Source organism: Phoca vitulina, unplaced genomic scaffold (genome assembly GCF_004348235.1).
Source record: "Phoca vitulina isolate PV1807 unplaced genomic scaffold, GSC_HSeal_1.0 scaffold21, whole genome shotgun sequence".
In the NCBI taxonomy this organism is placed as follows: domain Eukaryota; kingdom Metazoa; phylum Chordata; class Mammalia; order Carnivora; family Phocidae; genus Phoca; species Phoca vitulina.
In genome coordinates this window covers 22,478,747-22,503,601 of record NW_022589724.1, presented here as the reverse complement: position 1 = coordinate 22,503,601, position 24,855 = coordinate 22,478,747, and the positions used below count along the sequence as shown (strand labels likewise).

The following is a 24,855-nucleotide window of genomic DNA, read 5'->3' as shown; positions in this document are numbered from 1 at the left end:
AAGAGCTAAACTCTCTAGTCTTGCACATAAAACTCACAGGCTAATCACTTTGGACTTCTCTAGTGTTATCTTCTGCCAGGATTTCCCTTCCCCTATCCCCCACTCCACAAAACATTACATAGAGAAACATCTTGCCCCACCTTTAGGTGGGATCCAACCACCTCAAGCCATTTATTGTTCCTTGTCTCTCTGCCTCTGGAAGATTTTGTTCTCTCCAGATGGAAGCGCTCCTTTATTTCATCCAACTTCTCTTCCTCATTTAGCTGACACCTTGGTCTAGTCAAGATGCTCTCTCCTTCCATGTTCCCTTAGTGCTGGGTGCTACCACCACCGCCCCCCCCCCCCCCCATATCACAGCATCCTCATGTGGCATTGTGAAGAACTGTCTACATGTCTGTCTTCCCCTAAGAGATCTAGGCTCCTGAGGACAGGCAGCACTGTGTCTTGTTCATGCATTTATCCTGGCTATCTAGCACAGGGCTGGCATGTATTGATGCTAACTAAATGTTTATATAAATAACCCAGCCTTAAAGATTTGTCCTCAAAACCTAACAGGGAAAAATAGATTCTAACCCTTTTTCTTTCCCCTCTCAACTTAGGGTGGCCTTGGATAAGTGAGGGTGTCTCACTTTCTGAGGCCCACTAGAGTTTATTGAGGCTGACTGTTTCCACATTAAGGAAGGTCACTGAAAACCTTATTAGCCAACCACCCTTGCCCTTGAACTGAGATCCATGATAAGCATGGTGTAGCAGAAAGAGCGTGAGACTCTGGTGTGACCAGTCTGTTAAAGAGTGCTAACTTCCATTTCGTCCAGAGAGCCTGTTGGAGAAATGGGTCATCACAGTTATTAAGCACACTTAAGGAAACGAGAAGATAGGCTTTTGATTCCACTCTCCCTGATCATGAATCCTTCCAGCCACCAAACAAGAGGACTTGGAAGTTGGTAGGCAGGGAGGAATTACACATGTGGCTATTTTTTAATTTAAAAGTTAATAAAAGTATATGTATTGATTGTAGAAAGTTTGGAGAATATAGGAAAACATAAAAATGAAAAGTTACTTGCACATGTTAAAGAGCCTGCTTTATTTTTTTTAAAGATTCATTTATTTGAGAGAGAGAGTGCTCATGCATGGGTCGGGGGCGGGCAGGAAAGGGCAGAAAGAGAGGGAGAGAATCTCCAGCAGGCTTCACACTGAGCAAGGAGCCCAACATGGGGCTTGATCTCACAACCCTGAGATCATGACCTGAGCCAAAATCAAGAGTTGGACACTTAACTGACTGAGATACCCAGGCACCCCTAGAGCCTGTCCTTTTTTTCTTTTTTTTTTTTTTTAAGATTTTATTTATTTGAGAGAGAGGGGAAGAGAGAGCATGAGCATAAGTGGGGGGAGGGGCAGCGGGAGAGGGAGAAGCAGACTCCCCACTGAGCATGGAGGCCCAACTTGGGGCTTGATCCCAGGACCCCAAGATCATGACCTGAGCTGAAGTCAGACACTTAACTGACTGAACCATCCAGTAACCTCCCAGTGCCTGCTTTTAAATCTAAATATATTGTAAATATTTTTCTATGTTAAAATATTTTTCCATAGTCTGATTTTAATGAATATATAACATTCCATCATTCTGGTAGTTCATAATTTATTGCGAACTATTGTACATTTAGCTTGCTTCCAAGTATTTCACTTAATGAACAACACAGAGTACTTAAAAGACAGAACAACCTTTTCTAATTTTTAAGACACTTCATGCTTAGTACGTTAGCCATAGAAAATGCAGAAAAGAATGCAAAGGAAACAAAGATTATCTACAAACCCCATAATCTAGAAATAACCACTATTAATTTTTTTATCTTCTAGTTTTCCTATGAGTGTATATGATTGCCAATGATACATAGCTGTGAACATTGCTGTTTTTCAATCTATATCATTTCATGGACATTTTGCTCTATCATTAAAAATATTTTAAAACCTAATTTTCTAGTTCCTGGAGTTACCATAATTTATTTAACCATTCTCTTAGCACATATTTAGGTGTGTGTATATATGTATTGCTGTTATACATAGTAAAGAACTACTATTTAAAATATATCCCCCCCAAAATAGTCACAGCATTTAATGCTGGTGAAAATATAGCAAAAATAATTCATGCATACTTTTTCTGACCTTCATTTTAATGTTCTGCTTTGAGTAGTTACTCATTGGAAGACAACTTTCCTGCTCTCTTTCATACTATGTGAGTTTAAGAATTTTTATCAGAGAAACCTATTTCAGCCAGGTTTGCTGTTTGAGCCTCCTTTCTCTAAAGAGTAGTTTTTAGGGTTTCTTTTGAGGGAGACGCACAAGTGGTAGTGTCACTGGGGATTTAAGACTTATGGCTTATTTAATCAAATACCTCTATTTAATCAAATACTTCACCTTCCTCTAAGCTACTGTATTTTGAGGGAGTTTAATAACACCAGTTTTGGGCTTTTATAACATTGTGGACTGCTTTCTTAGGTTTATAACAAAGCAATAAGTCATAAGTACAAATATTATTTTAAAAAATGAGTGGACTGAGAGGTGTAGGGGTTTTGTTTTGTTTTAAATCAGGGCAACAAAACAGACAGTGACTAGTGGCATGTTGTTTCAACTTGATCTCCCTGTTAGTGGGTCCCCAGCTCCTCCATTGCTCAGGATGGGGCCCGCCCTTCCTCTTGAAGGGCTCACTGGAGGAAACTTTCATCCCGTGGCTGTGTTACGTGGTTATGGTACAGAGGGAATGCAGACCTCACCTCCTCTCCCGAGGCCCAGCTGCTACTTCTCATATTTTTCAAGTTGTGTCTTTGTTGCCTCTATCAGATCATTCCTAATGCCATAATGGTTTCACATACAAATCTAAACCAGGGACCTCACCTTTGTGGAAGCTATGCCTTATTCACCGTTACCCAGTGCTTGGCTTACATTAGGCAACGAATGAATGAAAGGTAGCAAATGAGTTTAATGGTTCTGTTTTGACGATTTGAAAACACTGAATCAAATGCAAAGTGTACGTGCTGTCTAATGTGCACTTCATTGATACCATTCCCTAAGAGATTTTTTTCAGAGAAGAGTCTGTCAGTGTAGTAAGTCACACAGACCTGAAGTTAACCCTGCTCTACTTTGTGGCTGTGTGACTCTGAGCAAGTTACTTACCCTGCCTGTGCTTCAGTTTTCTCATTTGTTATCTGGGGATATGATGGTACCTATTTAATAGAATTATGATGAGGGGGGGAATAAGCCAATGCATATAAAGTTCCTGACATGCGGTAATTCCACAATAAATGGTGGTCTCTACTGTTCTTATTTTCATGTTTGGTGCATGATGAGTAGCGCAGTGGTAAAGGTACTCGGATCTAGATGGGTCTTGCAGTTGGACAGATTATACTATCCTGTTGAGCAGGGTGGCTGTGTCTCTGTGTGATTAATTTTGTACAAAGAAATCTGCTTCCCTCATCCTGGCCCAGGTGTGCTACAAAATGAGATAGCAGTAGAAATTTTCTCCAGGGTTAGAGGATCTGGTGGGCAAGACAGATGCCTGTCGCAGAATGAAGCAGGGGCAGGGCTGCTGGACTTGTGCCGATTCCTGTTTTTCCTTCCCTGAGAAACTTCAGTCTCATTTCCAAGAGCATTTTGGGAGAAACGTCTTGGTGAGAGAGTTGCTCTGTCACAAAAGGTAACTTGAGAGCAGTTTCCGGTCTGTCCTTATTCCCAGCCCTTAGTAGGGTCCTGCTTTGTACCCAAAGGAGGCTTTGAACATCAGCTGTCTTGAACAATCTCTAGTCTTATCACTTATTTTAATGTTCCTTGCACAGGTCATTCTTGGATGTGGTGCTCTGGGCAATCTCACCCCAGAATGCTTCCCTTCCTTTATTTAACCTCTGACCTGTGAAAACAAGAGTTAATCAAGAGTTCTAAGGTAGCTAAGAGGAAGGGGAAGTGTTTGGTTACAAATTAAATATGAACAAGTCATAAGTCATAAATCCCCAGTAGTGCTACCAGTTGTGTGTCTCGAGTTGCATATGGTACAGGGTGTTTGGGTTATAAATTCAAGTTCAGGGCTCTCTGATTGCTTGGGGTTAGGTGCTAGGTTAGTTTTCTTTTGGTCTGAAAACGCTTTGCCTTTTAAAACATTACTTTTATTGGACCAGCTACCTTCATATCCTACTTTCTCTCTGTGTGCCTGTCTGTCCTTCTTCCTTTCTTTACCTGCCTGCCTGCTTGTGGTGATTGGTGTGCTGTTCTGTGAATTGAGACAGAACTGCTTCCCTGAAAGAAGTTAAGCATATGGAAAAAGTTGCCAAGGAAAGTCATTGAAGCATAGAGCGTAAATGGGTTTAAGAGACAGCCAGACACTTTTATAGAGAGATTTGCGATTGAATGATATAGCATTCGAGCAGAGATCTGGGGTGGAAATGAACTTAAATGAGTGCTATTCGTGGAAAACTGATGCCCTGTCTAATCTAGCATTTCCTTAATTGTCACCACCATAAGCATACATTTAAAGCTTTATATTTTAAATTAAAAAAGGCAACATAGTCTAAGAATCTACGACACAGGCCATGATTTTTCTAGGTAAGTTCTTAAAAATACACATCTAAGGTAGCAGAGGCATTGGGTCTTGATATGAAGCACTGGAAACTTAAAAACTTAAAAAACATCAAACATTTTAAATCAAGCTATTTATATCTGCGTGTCTGAATCTAACATGCACACTAATACCTAAAGCAATAAAGAGCTGACACATGACTAGTGTCCCTGGAACTGGCAAACTAAGAAAACACGCTGAATGGTTGGGAGGCAGCCAAAGTTGGATTGCTCCGAACACTTGGAGCAGAGGGGCTTTTGGAGGCAAGCTTTCATTTAGCAGGGCATTACGGTGAAAACCAGCAAGGTAGGAATTTTAAATCCTAATTTCAGGATTGATCATTACACTTGATCATGTTGTGCAACTACTAATGTGTTGCACGGAGCGAGGAGGGTAGAAATCGTACGGGACTCGTTTTGTGTCTGAGTTGTGCTTTTAGTAGCTGTGTTGGCCCAAGTACCACATCACTTTACTTCTCCAAGACTCCGTTTTCTCATGTATAAAATGGGATGATGATTCATCTTCTAGAGTTGTAAAGAGTAATATTTCAGAGCACTGGGAACTTGGTAAATGTTTTTCCCCTTCCTCCATTAGCTTTCACTTCTTAGCTCTAAAATGAGAGTAGCATCAAATGGTGTCTCCGTGGGTTCATTAATTTTGTTGTTTACTCCTGAAAGTAAGACAGGATTTCTTGTGTAGCCATTTCTTCCCCTTGTTGTGGTTTTTTCAGCAGAGACAATGTATTTCTCTTTTAGTCTATGAAAGATTCTGTAAGGTGGGCCTTAGTTAGAATCTCACTAACCCATCATATTATATTACAGTAGTAATTTAAACCATAGAATAAGATGCTCTGAATGGGGAGAAAACTTACAGGTGTGTGAATACAGAAGTGGGCAGCATGATAAACTCTCTTAGGAAAATGATGAAAGGCCTGTGTGCTCGCCCTCTCTGGGCTCAATGGAAAATATCTGAGAATTACACTCAATTGTCAGTGCAGGTGTCATTACTCCAAAGATCTTCTGTTACCAACACTTCACCGGTGATAACAGAAAAGTGCCTCTGTGCTTTCCTCCTGAGCAATCTCCCTCAATCACAGGAACGCTGTCATAGAAAAGAAGACAGCAGATCTGCTCTCTAAAAGCAACAATTATTGAATACCCATCAAGACAGAAAAGAGCCTTGTTACCAAAATCAAATCCAAGTATGTGTTTGGGTAGATTTATATAAGCACAGATGTTTTATGGGAACTTTCTGTGTTTTTTTCCTAATGCAAATTAATATTTCTACTCATTCGGTGCATGCAATACATTTTCCTGCATAGATGTAATAGGTATCACAATGGGATGCTAATTATGGACATAAATCAGAGATTTTTGAGCTTAACTGGCTACCATAATAAATTTACAGTTTGAGATCAGCAGCTGTGAGCAAAGCAGAATGCTCAGATTGAGTGAGACTGGCTTTGATCTCCCAAAGGGGAGGGGGTTGTTCTATTTAGGTTTCTCTGACTTTTGATCTTACTAGCACCAAGAGTGTGATCTTATCAGGAAAAAAGAGTGTTTACTCTGTTCTAGACACAGTGGTAGGTGCATTCGCATAGGTCACCCTCACAACAGTTGTGCGAGAGTAGGTAGTGTTATCTCCATTTCATACACGGAGGAGGAAAAAATGGCTCAGGCCACAGCTAGGGATAGAACTGATACTCAAACCCAGGTGGGTCTTCTGACTGCACTCTGTGGAAAGTTGATCAACAAGGTGTCATTTTTGTGGGGAGACTTCCAGAACCTCTCCTCTGTTCCTTTTGCACCTCTGTCGTAACACAGACCCTGTGTTGCTGACATTGTCTGCCCATGTGTCTGTTCGTTAGACTGTGAGCTCCCTAAATGCTGGGACCTTGGTCTCATTCCCCACGTACCTCACACAATGCCAGGCATATACTGGATGGGTCTTAATAAGTGTGGAGAAATATGTGGTTTGATGGATGATTGACTGCAACATTTGCAGAACGAATGATCTAGAAACGTGTGATGTTTGGACTGTAAATGTCACTTTAAGTTCCAGAAAGCATTTATTGAAGCTTAATGTGGTTAGCTCAGGAGGATGTGGTGTGCTTTTCTTAGAAGGTGGAATGCATACACCTTGGTGCTAAGGCTGTAGTTTGAAAACCATGGACCAGCACACATGGGTGGTTTTGTTGTGCTTACAGATGGGAGTGCTCATTGGCTGAGTGTAATGGGGGAGAAGATGTGTCTTACAGAAGGCAATGTAGTTGAGATCTAGAGTCTTCTCTACTTCCTACCCCAGTTAGGAGAGAAGAGGGAAGGCATGAGGAGTCTAGGAGTGGAAGAGAGGAAAACTCATGGTAGAGCTTTTCTCATCAGGAAGTTTGGAGACAAGAGTATCTTCTGAAGAGCAGGAGGGATGGGTTAGAGATGGGAGAAGAAGGAAAAGTTTGGAGCAGACTCTCTGGGGAACTTGAGGATTCTTGAGCAATTTTAAAGGCTCACCTGTGCTTGAAAAATTAAGTTGCCAAGTTAAAATAATCAGCTTGGTTTTGTGACATTTTTCCATAGTACTTGAGGTAGGAACACAAAAAGTAGATAGTGGTGTTTACTTGTGTTGGAGGGATAGGCAAGGGGCAAGAAACCTTAACTTTGTGCATTATTCATGATCTGCTTTGATTGTTTACTCACTCTATTCTAATTATTTGTCACAGATTCCAGCAGTCCATTAGCAGGGGTCATTTTTGGTTCTGGATCATTTTCCTACCAAAATGCCCTGCCTTCCAATAAGATTAGTTGACTGTTACTCCAGTGGCACTGGACTTAGTAGAAACTACAGGCGTGAATTACAGCTGTCAAGGGAACTTACTGAATGTCTAACTTGTGCCAGGCACATATTAGAGACTAAACAGTCAGCACACAGCCATGATCCCGGCTCTCATGGAGTTGACACTAATGGAGAAGACAAAAGAAGCATGCATTATAAACTATGGTGAGTCTGCATGGAGGGTCAGCCCAGAAGGGCCTCATATTCTGGGAGTAAAGTGCATCTATTTAAGTGGGGATCAAAATTTTACAGTAAAAATGAGGGGAAACTTTATTTAGGATTTTATCTAGGAAAGAAATGGAACTCAAATTATGGAAATAAATTGATTTCAACAAAATCTAGCTTTTATTCCAATAATGCAGTCTTTGTGGGATAGAATAAATCATGAGACAATAATGATTTTTTTAAGGGAGAGATTATGGTTTTTCTGACATAATAACACTTTATGTTTGACTTTCTCAGCATAATCATTAAAAGAGTAATTATTCCAGAAGTATTTGAGGACTTCATCAATTTCCCCCAGGCCTCTCTGAATCCTTTGATATTGAATTCATTTTCTTTTGATGTGACTGCTATACCACCGTCCTTGTTTGTTTTGAGTTTTCTCTTTGTCCCTTGTTACCTGGTCTGATGCAGCCAGGTCTTCGTTTGTTGGCCACTTTGCACCTGAGCAGGTGTCCAGCATCTCAGACAAGGGCTTCATGAAATCCTGCATCCTTTGCAATGGTTATAGTTTTATTTACATTTTGTTGTCGATGTTTGACCAGCAAGACACTGACAGAGGAGCAGGGAGAGATACTAGGTCAAACCAGAAGGGCTGAGTGGGGACTTACTGATTTAAGTGGTCACATCATTCGTGAGTAGTTTCCTCTCGTAATGGCTCGTGCTTTCCTATTCATTCTGGTGACTGCAGGGCATGAGGAATTCCTGGACGGAGTTCTAAAGGCACCTCGGACCCCAGACAGAACCAAAAAGTTTCTCAAAGCTGAGATCGGCAAGAATGTTAGGCAGAGAGGGGTAGGAAGAGTATTCCAGGCGCCAGACTGGGTGTGTCTGCATACTCAGTTACATTAGTTAGGTGGTGTATATCTTACAGAAGAGGAAACTGGGTCTTTGATTGTGTTCCTGAGGTGTCACAGAAAGGATCAGAGCTGAGATTCACCCAGGGTTATTTGATGCAAGTCCGTGTTGTCTCCAGCGTATGCCATGCTGCTCTGCTTTTTTTTTTTTTTTTTTTTTTTTTTAAATTTTTGGGAGTTTTTGTTTTTTGAAAACTTTAAATACTGAATGCCAGTTAGCCTTAACCAAGGGATGCTTTATCCGATGAATCTCGGCAAAATCTGTCAGGAAATGAGAAAAGAAAGGCTACCTCTCTTGGAGTACCCAAGATGGAGTTTTAAGAGCTCCTCAGGCAATGGAAATCACTGAGAAAAACTGAAAGACCTTATTCTGTGTCACTCTTCTTAGCTTTAAACTCATTCCAGACCTAAGTTAAAAGCAGCTCTTCGGTACCCAGGGAGGTACTACTTCATTATATCTCTAATATAATGGTGTCTGAGTGTTTAAATGTTAAAATTTTATTATAAAGTACTTTTTATTATTTATATTAGAACCAAACTTAAATTGATCTTTTTAAAACTTATGTATATAACTAGATTATCTAAGATTTTCTTTTTAGGGTAACAAAGTAGACATGTCTGGTAAGGCTGAGATCCGCTGGACTGTGCCAAATGGGAAATAATCACTTTCTACCTAGTTGTAAATACTTTCCTGAGAATATTACTTCTCTTTAACTGGCCCTTTGGTCCCCCAGGGATTACAAAATAAAGGGGAAGCCCATCAGTTTGGCATATGACAGGCCCCTGGAGTCTGGCTTTTTTGACCCCTACCTTGTCTTCTGTCCTGCAGCCTCCTTACCCTTCTCTCTGGCTATCCCAACTGCACACAGTTCTCAAATCAGGCCCAGTGCGTCAAGCCTGCAAGTCATTGCTCATGAGATTTTTTTTCTGTCTCTAATGCACTTTATCCCCACCCCTCCCAGCTTTCCTCCCATACACTGAGAACAACCTAACTGATGCTCAGCCTTCTCTGTGCATGGAGTACTGATTTCCACAGTTGCAATCAGCCATTCTCTCTATTGCATGCCCCTCCCTATAGCCGTGGTTTAAAATTTAAAATTTTATCTTCCCAGCTCATATTATTGTTCTGTATACTCTAATTGGTCTACTTAGGGTATTTTTGATGAAATGAAAGACCCCTTAGATTCTGTCCTCTCCCATTTTATTTCAGTTTTGAAACAATAACAAACATATCAAAGGGGAGCCTGGGTGGTTCAGTTGGTTAAGTATCTGCCTTCGGCTCAGGTCATGATCCTGGGGGCCTGGGATTGAGCCCCGCATTGGGCTTCCTGCTCAGCGGGGAGTCTGCTACTCTGCCCTTCTACCTGCTCATGCTCTTTCTCTCTCAAATAAATAAAATCTTTAAAAAATATAGAGAGAAAAGTTGTGAGTACAATACAAATGCCCATTTGGGAGATGTTGCCAAAATAATATCCAGTAACCCCCAAATACTTTGGTGTGTATTTTTTTAAAAAAGAAAACATTCTTGGGGCACCTGCCTGGCTCAGTCAGTAGAGCATGTGACTCTCAATCTTAGGCTCGTGAGTTGCAGCCCCCACGTCGGGCATGGAGCCTACTTAAAAAAAAAAAAAAAAAAAAAGAAACATTCTTTTACGTAACTACATTACAATCATCAAAATCAGAAAGTTTTGACATAAAACTACCATGTGATACTTGGACCCCCTATATATGGGGGGGCGAGCTGTAGTTCAGAATCACATGTTGCATTTATTTTCCTGTCTCTTTTGTCGTCTTATTCTGGAATAGATCCTCAACATTTCTTACACTTCTTTGAACTTAACATTGGCTGTTAATTTGTAGAAAGTCCCTCATTCTCAGGATTGGGTTCTACGTCTATGGCTAGAATATGATGGAAGTATTCTGTATTGTTTCACTGCATCCTATCAAGTGGCACCCTTTCAATTTGTCGCATTACTTAAGGTTGTGTCTCCCAGGAGTCTCCCTTCTTTTTCCCTTTGTAATTAAAAAGTGTATTCTGAATATCCTCATTTTATCCTCATCAGACTTCCGATTCATTTATTTATATTAGCACAGACTCATGATTTCCTATTTTATTTATTATTACATAATCTCTTTCTATGATTATTTGGTTTGATGCTCAGATTGTCACAGATTTTGTCAACAGGAGCCCCTCCACGCTGGCTTTTGTGTCCTGTTGGCATGTCCTAATCATGTGTTGAACGCTGCCTTTTTCCTAGCACAACAAGATATTTCCCAGCCCCAGCTCTGGAATCAGACATTTCTTTTTTTTTTTTTTTCCCTTCTTTAAGGAGCTCGGGTTCCTTTTGGTGAAGAATGGTACTTAGAAACCAAGATCTGGGGGCGCCTGGGTGGCTCAGTCGTTAAGCGTCTGCCTTCAGCTCAGGTCATGATCCCAGGGTCCTGGGATCGAGCCCCGCATCGGGCTCCCTGCTCCGCGGGAAGCCTGCTTCTCCCTCTCCCACTCCCCCTGCTTGTGTTCCCTCTCTCGCTGTCTCTCTCTCTGTCGAATAAATAAAAAAATAAAATCTTAAAAAAAAAAAAAAAAGAAACCAAGATCTGGACACTAAGCATGCTCATTATAATTGGGGTCTCTCTGCTTCCAGGGCCCCTCAGTGGCTAGAGCTAGCGAATCTATATATAATGTATATATACACATATGAATGTACATACATATATTGTGTTTCTATTTCTTTTATTTGTCTCCATGATTTCACACAGTTAATCTAATTCCAGTAGGACACCAAAGGTTCATTTCTGTTTTCTCTTTGTCCATATTTGTAACTCTCTTCTTTGATAGTAGTAATTCCACTATATATTTACACACTTGATCAATCTCGATCAGACTCTCACAGCTGTAGCTCCTTTCCTCTGTGGCTGTCCTTCTCACTGCACTTGGACTCTGACCTCTTAGACACTGCAGCCGCCGCCTACTGTGGACCTCCTTGGACTCTGCCTCACCACCCGTCCTAGAAGCCCTCCTACCCACTTTGGCTCTGACATCCCACACTGAACTCCCTTCCACATGCTCTTTTTATTCCTCTTAGGTTCCAACACCAGTCTAGTCAACCTCTTTCTCCTGACATAGATGCTTTCTTACCCAGTGCCAGGCCTTGCCCCTACTTAAACACCGCTTTCCCCCCCATCTTGAGTTCTGACGTTCTAAGCCAAGCCACCTTCTGTGTTTCTTCTCTCCTGATCTTGCTGGAGCCCTGACTTTCCCTTACGAGGAAACCCTTCTCACCCCACTCAGACTCCAACAGTCTGGCCTGGTGGCCCCTACAGGAGGATTTCCTCCTGCCTGTGCTTGAACTCTGACGTCCTGCTCACAGCTATTATTCTCTCAAGTGACCACCTTCCTTGGCTTGTTCAGTGTCTTCCTCTGTTGCTCCCCATCTCACACACCCCCATCTTGTTTGGCCTCATCTGATGGCTTTGAACTCAACTACTAGCAAGAGATGTGGGAGAGCTTTTTAAAATTTGTAATGGTTTTCTATCTAAATACTTATGACACTGGAGTGGGATCCCATCATATGTACACTTATACAAGGTCACTTAGACACATGCGTATATACACAAAACAGTGGGAATGATTATCCTGACAGTCCATTCAGTGGAGCGAGATTAGAAATGTAAGTCATCTGTCCTCGGTCGGACTCAGTTCCTGAGTTCAGCTGGAGGGTAAGCAGTTCACCAAGCTGACAGATTGGAGCATAGACAGTTTTCATTCAGTATATGTCGTCCCCTCCCCTCCCCGCAAACTCAGGCCAGCTACTTTGTGTCTATAAAACCATGTCTGCTCTATGTTGGGGGCAACTGAAGGGCCTTTTACAGGTGATTTTTACCATGGGCCATTTGACTCTGAGCACTATGTCTCGAACCTTGCCCCTGCACATCTTACAAGGGCCTGTGATGTAGGAATGTGTGTAGGAATACTCGGGTGCTCCCTGAGTTCTTCCCAAGTTTAAGACTTTGTATTGCCTCATATGAAACAAAAGCCTCTCCATTTGACTGTTAGGCCAGGGAGTGATGGCAGAACCTGGGACAAAGTTATCCGAGCCACAATTTGGTGAGAGAAGCATGGATCGTGGCCAGTGCCTAGGAAGCAGGCTTGTCCCATTTTGGCTTTTCCCCATCAAGGAAGGCTCTGCTGATTGGCCATGATAATTTTATAACTTGATCCAAAGCCTGAGCTAAATAAAGCCCTTGGAAAAGAGTTCCAACTCCCCTCACACAAACTATTTTGTTGTAGATGTCTCTTTTCCCCACTAGGACCATGGCCTTCCTCAATGCAGGGACCCTTTGTTGTTTGTTCTTTTGGGCCCTAGTTGGACTGAGCCCGCTGCACGGTGGTGCTCTCTCGGCATTGCGGACTCCGAGTGGTTGCATGAAGGTGGCAGGTGGAGCAGGCCCAGAGATGTTTGGAACTCCTTTAGATGTCCAGGGACGAGCAGTGTAATGGAGTGTTTGTTTCCTGTCTCTGGACTGGGAAGTAGTGTTTACTCCATGATGACAGACACGCACAGAATGGAGTGGAGGGGCTCCTTAGCCTCACCTGCAGCCCTGCGGGCCGGGCAGAGCCGTCGTGCCAGCGCTAATGAAGCGGTACAGGAAACGCCACTGGATAAGGTTCAGCTGTGAACCCTGGCCTCCCAACAGGGGAAAAGAGGGATCCTTTGAAGAAGAAGACAGCTGGGTTTTGGTTTCAAGACCTTAACGCTGCCATCACTGGATATTCATCTGTCAGTGCACAGGGGACAACATGTGGGCAACAGTTGCGTCCGGTCAGGCCACGGCGAGAAAGAAATGGCTGATCTCCAGGGTAACTATGAAACCTGCCATGGCTGAGGGTTCTGCTTAGTGTAGCCAAAAAGAATTGATTTGGTGAGGTTGAGGACGCGTGTGAGAAGCCGGGCACTCTGCTGTGGGCCGGGCGGCCCTACCACATCACCTTCCCTCAGCCCCCTGGCCGTGGAGGACGCAGGGGCTTGCAGTCAGGACCCGTGCTAGTGGGGCACTTGAACCTCTTGGCAGAAACTACTCCCGTGTGTACCACAGTCCTGAATTATCAGAGAATCCAGCCCGCCCCACATCACTTCGTCCGGTATTCCTGAAATGACTTCAGCTTTTCTCTCATTTCCTCGAGGCCATGATTTCCTTGCAAGACAATATTTTCTCTTCTTCCCCGGCCCCCCCTGCCCCCCTGCTCTCTTCCTGACTTTGAGTTGCTGGATTTAACTAGTGGTATTTTCTCTTTCAGGGGAAAAATTTTTTTTGTAATCCTTGGTTGAATTTGTTTACTAAGAGTCCTCTAATCTGGGCAAGAGTTTTCGTCTGAGGGGATTTATTGTTCCCACTATAATGGCTTTTAACTCAGCCGAGGTTTATTTAACAGAATAGGAAGGGAGAAACTTATCTCCTCCCTAATCCCTCTTGAATGTTTACACTGCTCTGTCAGAGTAAATGCTGTGGAAAGTGGCGGCAGTCATTTGCTGTGTAATAGTCAATATGTAGCTGCCAGAGCTGATTGAAACATATTAACATAAGTGATAATACTGTCATAGAAGTGAAAAGTTAAGTTGCTTATCAGTATATTTTGATAAGCTACTTAAATTTTACAGTAGCATGTGCTGGCTTCAGACAGACGTTAATGATGGAGAACTGTGCACTTTATCTGTCCTCTGGATTGCCTCTCACTTCATCTATTACCCTCGGCGGTACAGCTGGTAATCTGTACGGGGTGCTGAGTTCCCTCTGCCTGGCGGGATCAGCGCTCCGCTGCGCGTCCAGCTCTATCAGGAACGGACCTGTGAGCTCAGCAGGGCGGATGCGGGCAGGACAGCAGGGGCTTGGTATGACACCCTCCTCGCTTGACTATTTGTCACTTTGGAAAAGTTTCTTAATGGAGAATAAAGCCATTTAAATTAAGTGACAAACTTCTGGGCGGCAGGGGGTGGGGTGGGAGATAGTTCAACAACAATTCTATAACATTAACATGCCTTTGCTCTTAGTCTTTGTTTGGTTGTGTTTGTTCCGTCAACACCGAGCACTGACGGTATGCCGGGCTCCGGGCTTGGCCCCGGGAAGACAAAGTGAAGAAAGATGAGATCCTTCCTTCTCTACGCACAGTCTGTTAGCAAAACAGACACACCATTGAGTGCCACATGGTGTGTGGAATGTTCTAACGGGAGTATGCATGTGACCAGGGCAGCACAGAGAAGAGGGAATTAGGGCGTGAGGGGCGGGGATGGGGAGCTTGCAGAGGACCGTTAGGAGGATGAGTGGAAATAAGCTAGCCTAGACCAGGAAGGTCAGAGGGAGAAAAGGGCCAAGTGTATGCAAGCTCGGGCAGGCTTGAGGATGCCTGGCCATTCTGGGAGGGAGGCTGCAGTGAGAGAAGAATGCGCGTGGGGAAGTAGAGCGGGCAGCCAGTAGGGGACCTGACAACGAAGAGCCTCCAACGCCATCCTAAGAAGTCCATTAGTGATGGGGCACCACTGCAGGAACTGGATCTGTGGGCCACTTAGATGTGCATTTTAGAAAGATTATTCTTGAAGCCCCACAGAGAGAGGATAGAGTGAGGTCAGGACCAGACTGTCCTCGGAGTGAAGGGCTGCCATGGTCAGGACCCAGTAGACTGCAGTGGGAACAGAGTTAGAGCCTGTCCTGCAGTAGTCTGGAAGGGGTGCGGGAACAGAGTTAGAGCCCGTCCTGCAGTAGTCTGGAAGGGGTGCGGCACAGGTAGGACGTTTGATGCTACAGTATGGCATGGGGCCTTTGGGACACCTTGCGGACAGCAGCAGGGCAAGTGCTGTATGTGTGAGTGTGCGGCTGTGTGTGTCCAATCATGAGGGACTTGCACAGAAGCTTCCTGGAAAGGGTGGGTGTGGTGGGAGAGGCCTGGGGGGGCTATTCAGAGATGGTTCCTGATTGCAGCCTCGGCTTTGAATTTCTTCTCTATGAACCTGTTCTAGCTCTGAGGCATGGGAATAATTTATAATGGATATTCAATCCTCCACCTTACACAGGCAATTTTTTAAAATCCCAGAAATAATTAGCATTCTACCAGTCTGTGTTTCCAGCAGCCTATAACAGGAAGACTCTTCAGGGTGTAGAGGAAGAACTGAAATGTACCAGTCTTGAATTAGCTCCTGGTTAAAGTTTTTGACCTGCATACTAATATTTCATGTTTCTCCTCTTCTTTCCCCAGCTATCTTCCCTGGTTCGAAGTATTTTATAAGCTGCTTAACATCTTGGCGGATTACACGACAAAGGGCCAGGTATTTACCTTGTATTTTATTCTTTTTAGCAAGTAACTTTAACTTTTTTGATCATTAAAGTAATATATGCCTTATATTTCACCAAAATGTTTACCAAAAAAGTAACTCATGCCCATTATAGAAAGTTTCGGAAATTCGCAAATAGGAAGGATGAGAAAAATCACTCCTGATGTGTTCCCCCTTCCCCCTTCCCAAAAATAACAATCACTAGTATTTTGGGATGTTTTCTTCCTTTACTTTTGCAGTTAAAGGCATAATAAATTAGACCCTTAGCATTCAGAGTTAATATTCTGATATCTGATAGCTGATATTCCCAAGTAGCCCTGGAAGTTCATGACATGTATTAAATTATAATTTTGCTGAGGCACAAATTTGAATTGCTCATGTCATGCTGCAAAGCTCGATTTGCGAGTAAAACACTTAACTAGCAAGTGACCTAGCCACCTGTCCCAAGTTCCCCTTCCAGTAAGGCTTTGTTGTGCACTTTCAGTAATTTTTTTAAGGGTCTGAAAAATTACTTAAAAAGTTAGCTCTATTTTACTGTACTTTTGGAAGAAATGATATGCTGAAGTGTCTTCCATAGATGTCAAGGGTCAACTGGAGCTATATTTAGACTTTCATAGCTCACATTTTTCAGGTGCTATAGTAACAGAAGCATTTCCCCAGGCTAGTAAAAACAGTGTGAATATTTTTCATGGGTGCATAGCATTTTATTATGGACCTTAGAAACATTTCCCTCTTGTTGGAAGTTGTTTTTCTTTTTTTTTTAAGATTTATTTATTTATTTTAGAGAACACATGCACACCCATGCACAGACAAAGTGGGGGAGGGGCAGAGAGAGAGAGAGAAGCAGACTCCCCACCGAGCATGGAGCCCGATGCAGGGCTCAGTCTCGTGGCCCTGTGACCATGACCTAAGCCGAAATCAAGAGTTGGACGCTTAACCGACTGTGCCACCCAGGTGGCCCTGTTGGAAGTTTTCATTATTTGGGATTTTTTTTTTTCCACTGTAGTTGTAGCTATTAGCATCTTTGAACATAAAGCATTTTCTTCTTTATGGAGTATTTCCTTAAGAGGAGAATCTCAGAGGGGCCATTTTTTAGGGCAGTGGACATAAACATTTAAAAAAATTTGCCAAACTGTTTTCCAGAAGAATTTGTACTGTTTTCTTAAAAGATGCCCTTTACTAGGAATGTACGGGAGTGCTTGGCTCACCATACTCTCGCCAGTACCATTTGTTGAATTTGTTGTTTATTTGACAAGTGAACAGTCTCATTGTTTTAATTGCATTTCTTTATGAGTAGTTGAATATTTGTCCATATATATAATTCCTTAAATTTTCCTTTTTGTAAATGGCCTAATATTTTTAATTGATGATACATTATTATTAAATGTTACAGAAATTTTTTTCTCCTCATACTTTCTACAGAACATTAGATCCATTAAAAACAAAAGGGTGCCATAGTTCAGTAATATTGGGGTTGGGGAGAAGGAAGGTTGTGTTTCATTTTTTTCTCCTTAAGATTCATGTCCTAGTGGTTCTGAGAAGGTCCTGCCGTGGAGAAACGTGTTATTCCATGCTTCCCATCTTGTTTGGCCCCAGACCCTTTTTATTCCATGACAAATATTAATATTCTGAGATACCAGTGTTTCCTAGAACATACTTGAGGAAATGCTGCTTTGGAGAAGAAGTGGAAAACGTGTATAATGGAGAAATCTTTCCTTCAAGTAAGATTTACTTACCAGCAATGTATTCCAGAGGCCACAATAATCGGAAGGAATAACTAATAGAAATGGCTCCCTAGGTCACTACACTCACTCTCAGAGGATGCTTAGGTATCTGGGAATTTTGTCATGAAGGAAGTGATTTATTCTTTGAAGTGATTTTTTCTTTGATGAATGAATTCAGAGGCCACCTTGCGTCTGTTCATCAGTTTATGTTCACAATTCACTTTAGTCAAACATTCAGGTTTTCACTCAAATTTGAAGGATATCTTTAGTAAATAGAATTGCATCACACGTAGGCTCTTAACAGTCTTAGAATTGGAGATTGGCTCACATATTTTTTTCTTCCATATTAATGCTCCAGTCAAAACATAGTAGACTTTTAAAAACATGTCTTGTACAGAAAAGGTTAGGTCTGTAGAGCTATGCATAGGGGAGATAGGATTATTACCCCGTAAAATTGGTGCACCGGTCCTCTGGGCCATTGCCCCAGGAAGGACCCTGCCTCTCGGAGTGTTGAAGAGTTGCGATCAGTGATGTGTTTTAGTGGAGTCTGTTTCCCCTGTACCCAGTACTCTTTCTATTAATTCTTTTTCTGGTTAAAGGAATTATGACACAAATGATAGGAAATCTGTCTACAACTGCCTTACTTGTTGGCAGGGTGTGGGTCATCAGATTAGAACAGGAGGAAAGAGCTTTTATTAAAAAAACAGAATCCCCTCCCCAAGTCCAGAAGTCTTTGGGTATGGTAGGCTTCAGTTGGGGGGTTTGGGGGTTGGTAGTGACCATGACAGCTCAGAGTGGAGTGTTGGAGCCTAAGATACATGATGGGGTGTCTGTCTGGGTCATGGATCCACCATGGTTATCAGACCATGGATGGGGCATTGAGGACATCCCTATGGAAGAACTGGCAGGGGTTGAAGAGGGCATCTGAGCTGGAGAGCAGCCTGGCTGAGGGTGTTGGAGCCTGAGGGACAAAGCGGTTGTTTATGTGCATGCGGTAGTATTGGCAATGGCTTGGCACCAGATATCAGAACTCTAGGAGGATCTAGAAGGATCCACAAGGGAAAGGGGGCTGCAGTGGTCCAGCACTGGGGTATTGGAACCTGGGGTGGGGAAGGCATTCTTGCTGGGGAGGAGTGGACAGTAGCAGCCTAGCATTGGATATCCCTATTCAAGCAGGGCAAGGAGGGCTCCTGGGTGGATAGGGTCAGTCATAAAAGATTGGTTACATACAAATAAGTAAATATATTAAGAAAATAGGATTGATTCTTCATTTCTATAGAATTTAGTTACAAATATGAAAAGGAAGGAAACTAGAAGGATTCCTATGTTGGATTGGAATTAGCGCCATTAGTATGAACAAAATATGTGATACAGGATTCAGTAAAGATGCGTCTATTGTGGGTGTCTGCGTGCGTAGTATATTTTCTGGCTCTAACCACTAAAAGAGTCTGGGGTTAGCAATACCCAGGTAGCAATGAGCACACCTAGTAGGCAAATCGTGGTTTCTAAATAACATTTTCCACTAAAAGGAGCCAGGGCTCTCTGAAGAAATGTCTAATTCTAGGGCCAGGGCAGGGAAAGTATAAAATGAGCCTGATATCTTTTCGTGCCAAAAAGTGTTCAAAGGAAGTGCTTAAAACATGATGGGGACATGTCAGAAAGACACAGAAGTGAACTTGAAGTGGTTAAGGGCTTCCCACTGGTCCAGTCTGGGACAATTTGAGCATTAAAACAAATAACGATAGCAAAGGCTTATAGCCATTGAATAAAACAGAAAACCATGTGTGCTTACCGATATAAATAAGTAAATAGATAAGTTAAAAGTTTGAGGAAGGGGATGTTTACATAAAGTATCACTCCACAAAATGCTTGCTAAAGACAAAGGGAGAATGAATACCTTCACAGTAGAGACTTCAGATGAATTAATCAAATGATCAAAGTGAACATCATGAGTAATGGAATGAATTGAAGTCTGAATCAATAGAAAACATCAGACAATGGAGAATTATTCCACAAAATGGCTGGTCTCACTGTCAGGTGCCTACAAATCTGGGAAAGACTCAGGACCTGTTCCATGTTCCAGACTGATGAAGACCAGAGATTCATAACTAAAGGCAACATGTGATTCTGAGCTGGATTATTTTGCTATCCAAGGACATTATGGGCACAATTGATAAAACTTGAAGGGATCTGAGGATTTGATGATAATGTTCTATCAGTGTTAATTTCCTGATTTTGATGATTAGTTGTGGTTGTACCGGAAAATGTCCTTTGTATTTATGGATGATGGAACATAATGTCAGTAACTCACTGTTAAGTAGGGAAATAGAAAATTGCTGTCCCATAATTATGTAAATTTGAGATTGTTTCAGAGCAAAATTAAACATGTGTGCACGTGCACACACGTTTATTCCTCCGTGAGAAACTTGAATGATCAGAGTTCAGATTGAAGCAGGTTTTTAATCTGCACTCATCCTCTTTTTGCCTGTCCTTTAAATTCATGACCCAATACTGCTGTGAAGCAGTGGAGAGGTCTCTGGGCTCAAACACAGAAAACCTGCGTTTAGCTCCTGGCTGTGCAACTTACTAACTGGCTGATCTGAGTCCAGTTGTTTCAGCCTTCAGAGCCTCAGTTTTCAGTCTGTGAAGTGGGATAGTCCTGAGCATCAAACAGATAACAAATGGAAACACATGTAAGTGTAATACTTTTCTATTAGCACAGACAATTCCACAGGGTGGGAGAAAGGGCTTTTGCATAATTCTGTAAGCAGCGTTCTTTTGAGCATTTTAAAAGTGAATCTGTTTTCAATCGAATAATTTGTACTGCTTTGTATTTCATTCTGTGGCTCAATTTCACTAATTAAAATGCACAGCCACCATACTATATTGCATGCTGCTGTATGTAGTTCATTTTAACTTTCCATAATTGGATGCTGCTGTGTGTATCCAGTGAACACTCAATAAAATTAATTGAGGGTAATGATGATGAAGACAAGATCTATAGTGTCATCGTTATTTCTCCCAACCACCCCCGCCCTGTAAGCTAGAATTGTTTGCATTTAAAAGTTGTTGCTATGGAGTTGAGAGGATAGGTTTGCTGCGAGCTTATGGTATATGATCCATAAAAGGCGGTCATGGTAGGTGTCTCACTCAGTAGAAAATGTCAAACTTGGTGTGGGAGGATCTATTTGGCTCTTATATTGAGCCATAAGCAGTGTCTTTTGTCCAACCCTACTTGAATATCAAGCCTATTTCTGTACTGGGGCCAGCCCCTCCCCAGCCCCCTTCATCATGAGGGCCTCCGGCTCACTGTGTGCCCAGACCTCCCTGCAGGCCTCTGACTAAGGGCTCAGCCTTGCTTTTGTTACTTAGGCCTTTTATTTCTTTCAGGAGAATCAGTGGAATGAGCTTCTTGAAACTCTGCACAAACTTCCCATTCCTGACCCAGGAGTGTCTGTTCATCTCAGCGTGGTAAGTGGGGGCAGAAAATTAGCGATCACCGAGAAACCATTTCATTATTAACAGTGAGGCGGAGTTAGCCGAACAAGATCGTCTTTTGTCATCTGCACCTTCCCCAGCGCGACCTCTGAATACTCTGAAACCTCTGGACTCAAGACAGGCCAGGGAGTTCAATTTCTTCCTTTCTCTGGGATTCCAATAAGGAATGGGTCCCAAATGTCCCCAGGCTCCTCTCTTCCTGGTTGTCATCCCATCACTAGCATCTCCTAGATGGCAGGTGCTGGGCTTGGAATGGCCCCTACCTGCCTCCTCAGCCCCCATCCTGGGGCTCCCTGCCTCATGCTTTGCCCCCCAGCACTGTTGTGCATGCCTCTTTGCCCATCCTGTCGCCCCTGAACCTTCAACACTGTCTCTCTCCTCTTTACCAAGCTGGCTTACATTCATCCTTCAGAACGCACCTTGGATTTTATTTCCAGAGAAATCCTCCCCTGGACCCCCTTCCCCAAGACTTAGTCAAGGTTTTCTTCTTTGCCCCAAGCATCTTGCACACGTCGCAGTGCTTAGTCATACCACATCTGCTTTCCTATCTTGGCCACTGGGCTGTAAATCCCTCAAGGACAGGGATGGAGAGAGGCTAGCCTAGTTCCTAACCTACAGTAATAATTGTTTCTTTAAACTCTTTTAAATACCTGCTACATGATATATAGTGTGCTGGGTGGAAAACCCTCTGAACTGGGAAGTTTCAGGCCTAGCTGTAGTTTCGCCAGTGACCTGAGTGATCTTAATTAAAACCTTTGACCTTGTGGACCTTGAGTTCCTCATTGATCGGATAAGGCATCAAAAGAGGCGTAGGTGATCTTTTTCATATTTCAGTTACTGGAATTCTCTAATTCTCTAGGTCAAGCCCTTGTCACCACCTTCATCAGAATTCTCAGATGGACACCCTTAGGCCAGCTCTTGATTATGCAGGGGCTGTTTTCCCTATGTTGTGAGAGCTGAATGTTTAAAAAGTTGTTGTGTTTTTTTTTAAGATTTAATTTCTTCTGAGAGAGAGAGAGTGCATGAGCACAGGGTGTGGGGGAGGGGCAGAGGGGGAGAGAGAGAGAATCTCAAGCAGACTCCATACTGAGCATGGAGCCTAGTGCAGGGCTTGACCTCAAGACCCTGAGATCAAGAGTCAGACGCTTAACTGACTGAGCCACCCAGGCTCCCCTGAATGTTTAAAAAATTTTATTGGATGTGAGGCTGATCTGGCTGTGACATCTGTCACCCCATTGATCTGGCTGATCTGGCTGCCTAGACAGGTGTCCCCTTCCTCCCTCACCATCCATGTGCATCCCTCCTGAAGCTGTGTGCTCAAAGAGGACAACCTTCTCTGATAGAGGAGGACCGTTCTTCAGTCAAGGGTATATGAGTAGCTGTACTCCCCTGTTAGAACCTCCAAACAAGCTCTCAGGGTCTAGTTGTAGGAGAATGTAGGGTAGTCAGGCTTCCAAGACTCTAGACACATGCAAATGAGGTGTTGTATGTGGCAGTCTGCCTTTTGATAGATAGATGGATAGTTAGATAGATGGATAGATAGGTAGACAGATAGATTTTTAAAATAATGGAAAGTTTTATCTTTCATCTTCTCCAGAAGTAGGTACAGTGTTGATATTTAGTGGTTAGTATCTTAGTATTTGCCCTCATAAAGAAAATGAACATATCTTACAGGTTTTTTTTTATGATGAGCAAATTGAAAGCAGTATTACTACCAGTAACTAATAATAGATCTTCTATTCATTAAGTTCTTAATTTCTGCCAAGTGTGCATCCCTCGTGCTCAAAACAACTCTGCAAAACAGATAATAGTGTTGTCATCCTATAGATGAGGCTTAGAGAGGAAAAAAGGTACTTGCTCACCCAAGGCTATGTGGTTAATAAGTGAGAAGTTCGGGTTTTTCAAACCCAGGGCTAACTTCCAAGCCTGTGTTCTTTCTACTAGGCCATGGGTATTGAAAAAAAGGGAGCAAAGAAGGAACTTCTAGAGGTTTTTGCTCATTTTAATTGAGCATAGGAAGGAAAAGAATCTTAGAGAAATTCTCGTAGGGAAGACTGCCTGGAAAAGATGAAGAAACGAGCTTTAAACCTGCCCAGGTCATTGCCAGATAGCTAAACAACCTTGCCTTTGTCTCTGTCCCTTTTCCTAAATCAGCTTGATCTCTCTGCTTCAGTCTGTAATGACATCCGACAGGTAAGCTGTGGAGTAGCCTGGCTGGGTCACCAGCTGCTGGGGAGGCAGGGCCACTCCTTCCCCTGAGTGGCTGCCAGGCCTCAAGGACAAGCCATCCCAGGGGCAGGAGGAGAAACTGTTGGGGGGAGGAGGTGCAGCTGTTTCGTGCCAGTGGTTCCTAGGAATGTTTCTGACCTCCTCTGGTCCCAGCATTTCATGGGTGATGGAGCAAGACGGAATCTCAAAGGACAGCCTGGGGATGACTTGGTTTTGGAATTGTGATGCCTCACTATTTACAACCCACTGCATCTGTAAAGGCAGATATATGTTTCTTTCCTGTTCATGAGGGATTCTCTCCATGTTGCATTTCTGATTTTGAAGGGTGAATCTCATCTAGTTTATAAAGCCTGAAATGTGGAAAAATGACAGTCCTTGACTGTGTCTTCAGAACAGAATACTTCTGTGTGTCTGATAAAGGTGATTGAGAAAAATAGAAATGTAAACTAGCGGTCGAGCAATAATAATAGTTTTCTATTAAAATATCGTTCGTGGAATGCTAGGCACTTCACATCTGTAACATTTATTCTTCCTAACAGTTTTGAAGTAGATATTTACAATTCCCATATACAGGGTTCACAACTAAGGTTCTGAGCTGTTAAGTCAGGTTGCCTGAGATCACATAGCTAGGAAGTGGTGACTCTGTGGCCCTTGAGTTTTCTTCCTCACTGTGCAGGCTGTTACATTGTCACTCCATCACCCGTGGATGTCCATTACCAAACATTTCCTGGGACCCCCTTCTATAGTCATTTCATATAAAAGTTGGTATCTCATGGCATCACATTTAACCTTGTATTTTACTTTTGCTATTTTAATCATTGTTAAGTTGAATCAATTGTTAAGTAGTTTTCATGCTACAGAATCTCTACTGTTAATACTTCATGGGTAATATTTTGGCCCAGGCACATGGTTTTTGGAATGATGCTTTGTGGAGGGTTTTGTTTTGTTTTTTAAGTGGTCTTTTCATAATGTTTTTTGTTTTTACTTTTTAGTTTATTTCAGTTCAAGTGGCTTTAGCTATAATTTGTTCATAAGAATTGTAGGTATCGCAAGCTGTTTTAGTGGGAAGAGCATAGGATTCTTGCAGACCTGGTTTCAGTTCCTATCACCTGCTGGCTTTGTGAGCAGGTGATAGGAACCATATTACCCATTTGTAATATGGAGATAATATGTATCTTAAAATTAGGGAAATTAAAGATAATACTGATACAAATACCTGGCATAAAGCCTTCCATGTAGCAGGTCGATATCTGTTGAATAGTAGGCAAGTAGCTCATACTATTACTGTTGTTATTGTCATTACTGCAGTTGTCCCCCAGCTTTTCATTTCAAGAAGTCTGTACAACTCATTCTTCTTGAGACCTACTTATTTTGCAATTATCTAAGCATGGAGGGGAGGGACTTCGTGAAATGTCACTTGGGGGTCCAGGTTTGAACTTAGGCCATGGCTAAGCTGACCTTCTCTGCTGCGACCTTTCCTGCCCTTTGCACAATCCCATCTTTAATTGGCCAGCACCAGACTCTCCATTCCTGCTTGCCATTGTCCTCTGAGTCTTTAGTAGTTCAGA

General features: G+C 42.6%; 1 protein-coding gene across 4 annotated transcripts in view; it reads left to right on the top strand.

Annotated features, from left to right (window-relative positions):
• DENND1A (DENN domain containing 1A) overlaps positions 1-24,855 on the top strand; it is a 498,746-nt gene that overhangs the window by 219,987 nt on the left and 253,904 nt on the right. For all 4 annotated transcript variants that reach the window (XM_032418251.1, XM_032418250.1, XM_032418252.1 and 1 more), the window contains 2 exons: positions 15,761-15,830; positions 20,951-21,031. In XM_032418251.1, the coding sequence (XP_032274142.1) occupies positions 15,761-15,830; positions 20,951-21,031 (151 nt within the window). The remainder of the gene's footprint in view (positions 1-15,760; positions 15,831-20,950; positions 21,032-24,855) is intronic.